Source organism: Salvelinus namaycush, chromosome 12 (assembly GCF_016432855.1).
Source record: "Salvelinus namaycush isolate Seneca chromosome 12, SaNama_1.0, whole genome shotgun sequence".
NCBI classification, from domain to species: domain Eukaryota; kingdom Metazoa; phylum Chordata; class Actinopteri; order Salmoniformes; family Salmonidae; genus Salvelinus; species Salvelinus namaycush.
In genome coordinates, this window is record NC_052318.1 from 33445796 (window position 1) to 33450608 (window position 4813).

The following is a 4813-nucleotide window of genomic DNA, read 5'->3' on the forward strand; positions in this document are numbered from 1 at the left end:
AACCATTCTGACAGATTACTTGCTAACTTTATGTTTAAAGGTTTTTTGTATGCGTTATATTTCCAAAGTTATCGTCAGTTCTTGTTTTCTTTGCTGACCCTGAATGTATTTTTTTGTTAATCAGTGTAGATAAAGGGGAGGAGACAGGTTAAAGAAGGAATTTTACAAGTCTTGAGACATGGATTGTTTATGTGTGCCATTCAGAAGGTGAATGGGCAAGACAAAAGATTGAAGTGCCTTTGAGCAAGGTATGGTAAGTGCCAGGCACACCGGTTTGAGTGTGTCAAGAACTGCAATGCTGTTGAGTTTTTCACGCTCAATAGCTTCCCATGTGTATCAAGAATGGTACACCACCCAGAGGAAATCCAGGCAACTTGACACAACTGTGGGAAGCATTGGAGTCAACTTGCGCCATCATCCCTGTGGAATGCTTGACACCTTGTAGTCCATGCCCCAACGAAATGAGGCTGTTCTGAGGGCAACTTCATATTAGGAAGGTGTTCCTAATGTTTTGAATACTCATTGTATATCTGTAATAACAAAAACATATGTAAATAGTTTATGACCGTTTCCATCATTTATGTCAACATATTTGAACTGTGAATAAAATATGAATAACATTTTACCCCTCTTATTGATGTGCATTATATTACCCAAATGGACAACCTCACTGGAAGTTTTGTTTTACAATGACAATGAAATGAAGCACAATATTTTAATACCTTGGGTTTAAAATGGCTTTGATGAAGTTTAATTGCTCAATTCAAAATCAACACAGCAACCCTATGGTTTAAAAGCAGAGAGCATTAATACATGTGGAGAATGAAAACTAGGTATCTTAGAACTTTAGCACCTCCATAGAATTGGGTTTCCTTTCACCCTCCACACGGTAATCATTTAAAAGGACAAACAATAGATACTTATACATCAAGAGTGAGTGCAAAAAAGATGCCATAAGTCCTTTGACACACTTAGACAAGAGAGACTCTCACATTTCACTTGAATGTACAGCACTTTGGCACATTCAGCTGTTTGCTTTGGTTACAGTAACGGACAGCTCATTTACATACACAATCTAAAGCAAAAGCAGCTAGATCATGTTCACAATCTATATAGATATCAGTAAGCGAGGGGACTGGGGTGTAATTCTTAGTTCTGATAAGCATGGAGAGCAGTCATCTCTTTCAGTCACTCAGATTTAGAGGACTGAATGGAGTCCACATAACACAATCTGACAATCATGTCAGGGACACTTTATAAAAGCAAAAAAAGTATAATTGCAAACCAAAACCAGAGACGCTACATCCAATGTAAAAAAAAAATTAGCAACAGACATCAGAGAGTCATCTTCCTGGACTGAGAACCGAGGGGATAAGACTGGTGAGCAGGAGGATGGGAGGGGCTCGAAGTTATGATGACCAGGGGGATGGGCTTGAAGTTATGATGACCAGGAGTTCTATTCATCTCTTAGACTGTTGTTGAAGTGATAAATCAGATGGTCAAGATGAACCATGTGTCAGTTAGCAGAGCCCTCCAGGGAAGCAGCCAGCAGTAGGTAGGGGATCCAGGCTGCAGGCGTGTCTGAGGGGATGGATGAATGTTCAGTAGTGTGATGTGTAACGGCTCTCCTCAGGCCCAGTCTATCGGCGGATGGAGACGTGACAGGGCACCGTTTTTAACAGCGTAGCCCTTTTCTGCCCAGGAACCGCAGCACTGCATAGTTATAGGTGGTAGCTACCACATACAGAAACTAAAGAGAGAAAAAGATGGAGAGAGAGAAGGAGAGCGGGACAAAATAGAAAAGAGTTTTAAAACATTTAAAAAAAGGTTTTCACAAAAGTGCAGCTGCATTCAGACGACATATCAATTATTCAGTAGCCTATAGGGCATCACAAGATGATCTCTTTGTTTGTGCACACATTTATCACTCGCTTAGGTGCCCCTACAGTAGGCCTTTAGAATACTCTAAGTCAGTTCTCTAGGGATTGGTTCGCTTTTCTATTACGACCTAGCTGGTCTTGTCACCTTAATCATTGTTGAAAATCAATAAATATTTACTGTACTGATGGACAGTATGATAAGATTGTTCTATTTCTCTGAATTTAATTTTTCTCTGCCAAAGAGCCTTAAAATGAACCCCCATACCTCTCTGGTGGTATGTCTAAAACTAACCCAGTTGGAACTGCAAAATCAAGTCATACTCTGAACCTAAACAAAGACGGTGACAAACCCCATAGACTCATCAGTCTGGGTGGACATTCTTACTCACCAGAGCCAAGAGAGCAATCCCTGCACCAACAAAGGCAGTGATGTACAGGTCATAGGTGACAAAGAACTGCAAATAGAAAAAAAAGGTTTCTTAAATAGCGCATGCATTGTACATTGATTTGCTATTCAGAATAATAATTTAGCTGTGTATTTTGTGGGTTTATGAAAGGTTACATAACCCAGAAACACACTAATTCTTTCAAAGTAGTTTTAAGACAACGCGAACAGCAACTCACCTCTTTTGTTTTGCAAATGGATGCCAAGGTCATTCCACAAGCTTTCCCTGGCATTGCATTCCAAGGCAGCAGACCTAAAGAGAAGCTTGTCTCATTAATGTGAAATTAAATACTGTACATTTTAAATGTAAAAAATAAATAAAAAAGACTAACAATCATAAGCTCAATCATAAGCTAAACGTACCATACTGCCGAGCATCCATGCAGACCCAGCCGTGCTGGTTGATGCTGGGTGTCGTCTCAGCCAGGATGTTGATGGTGTGGCAGGTCTGTGCCATATTAAAGAAGAAGAAGACGGGTATGGCTGTGAAGGCAAACACCGCCAGCCAGATCACTGCCAGGACGTATGTCACAATGATGAACTGTGGAGCAGCAAGCAGAGCAGGTCACAGGAAGTTATTGGTCAAACTCCAGGGGGGATACAGGATGTGACACAACATGTCCTATAAGGCTTCATTACTGCAGCCATACAACACTATAGAGGGTAAATACTCTAACATGAGCCTAATATCTCTGAAGCAATACAACAGGGATTCATGGATAATGAACTTATGGATAATTATCTATAAATTGTTTATGGATTGTTTCTCAACCAGTGGGTAGATTACAAGCTAGAGTAGGCTATAGTGTCAATATTATTTTAGCAACCTAAGAAGGAGGTGATGTCATTCCCTCTCCCCCCTTCCTCCCTCCTCACCGTCAGACTAAGGCAGCGGCCACATCTGGTGCTCCGGAACTCTCCGAAGGTCTGCTTGACGGCGCTGGTGGTGTAGAATCCCTCGGCCAGCAGCAGGATGCAGTAGAGGAAGAAGAAAGAGGCCAGGCCATAGATCACGTACTGGAAGTACTTGATACTGGGAGACAAGGACAGATCATAATAAGGAAAAGTCAGAGATTCCATGGTGACAAAAGGTGCTGTTGAGAGGTGTTTTCTCTTAACCTATCTTAAGGAAGGGTTACCAATACTACTACTACTTCTGCAAGAGCCTTTACATTTCTGTTGCTTGATTTGCACAACCTATCTATAAATACAAACAATTAAATTAGGTTACTGCACTTAAAACAGAAAAGTTTTAAAGAGTCACTCACAACGAGGCCAGGATAACATAGTCTTGTATGTTACGAGCGAAGTAAGTCTCGACGAGCACCTCGGTGTTGGCCAGTGCCTCGTGCCCACAGCCACAGAACAGTGCCATGCCGGTGAAGCAGAGCAGAGTGGCAACCAGGGAGGGGTAGGGCACTGCCCCCAGGCATCGGATACAGCAATCATAACAACCTGGTGAGGGGGCATAATACATCAACGCACTGGCGGCACACACCAACACACAGCACATCTACGACACAGTCCAGACATCTCTCAGTCACCCTGCTCGGGGAGCTGTTAAACAGAAAGACTCCACTGCTTCTGCCAAAAATCCAACAACAGCCACCATCAACTTCCATCAACAGGCATGAAAGCAATAGAAGAATTACAGCGAAAATCAACAGCGAAACCAAGTGCAGTGTATCCAATCAAACAATGTTAAAGTGTCTATACAAAACCAGCCACCACTGACTTCACAGCATTCTCATACACTTCCTCCAATGTAAGCTGTGCTGGGGAAGCAGATAACAAACATCCAGACTGTTAATGGCTGTATTGGTATAGGAATCAGAGAAAGAGATGCACCTAGGGCTTTGCAAAGCCAAGGCTGTCTGACCGGAAACATCTGTTCCTTTTCGATCTTGTGCTCCTCAACAACAAGCAAAGAGTTTATGAACCGGTGATGCTAAAGGCTCAGCTGCAGGATATTTTAACCAAAAAACTGCTCTGTCTGCAATGGTTTCATCCGTGTGTAAAAGCTCCTCAGCTACAGCCAACGCCTCACAGCTCAGCCCCTCTACTCTCCAGAGTTCATCCCTCTTTCACCACCAACTGCCATCCACCACAGGCGTCACCAGGAGAGGAGGGAGGGGAGAGAGAGGAGAGAGAGGAGAGAAAGGAGAGGGCACTGAAGGATGGGTTCCAGGGGCCTTGAGAGAGAGCCTGTCTTTGTGGCAGGAGACACAATGCCTTTTGTCTTAGCTAGGAGTGGAGGAGAACAAAGGCCAGTGATGTCAAACAAACAAAGACCACACTAGCACCACCACACACACACCAACAATCTAATAAACAAGCCATGAGCATCTGGGTGGGTGGGGCGGGGGTCAGGGGGGTTTCTCCACCACCAGGATTCTCACAGTATCACTGGCAATGTCAGTACTATGCGCCCAGGCCAGCCTCCGGCTACAGCTGGCTGGGACTGGTACCATGGAGCTGAATGAGTTTC

The 4813-nt window shown here is 43.4% G+C and overlaps 1 protein-coding gene across 1 annotated transcript; it reads right to left on the minus strand.

The window, feature by feature from the left end:
* Positions 1-1380: 1380 nt before the first annotated feature.
* On the minus strand, positions 1381-4213 carry LOC120056542 (myelin proteolipid protein-like). Its single transcript, XM_039004722.1, has 7 exons — positions 4174-4213; positions 3594-3780; positions 3202-3358; positions 2689-2866; positions 2505-2578; positions 2270-2335; positions 1381-1750 (listed from the first exon to the last, which is right to left on the minus strand). The coding sequence occupies exons 1-7, from the start codon at positions 4211-4213 to the stop codon at positions 1676-1678; spliced, it is 777 nt and encodes a 258-aa protein (XP_038860650.1). The 3' UTR covers positions 1381-1675.
* Between the last annotated feature and the right edge of the window lie 600 nt (positions 4214-4813).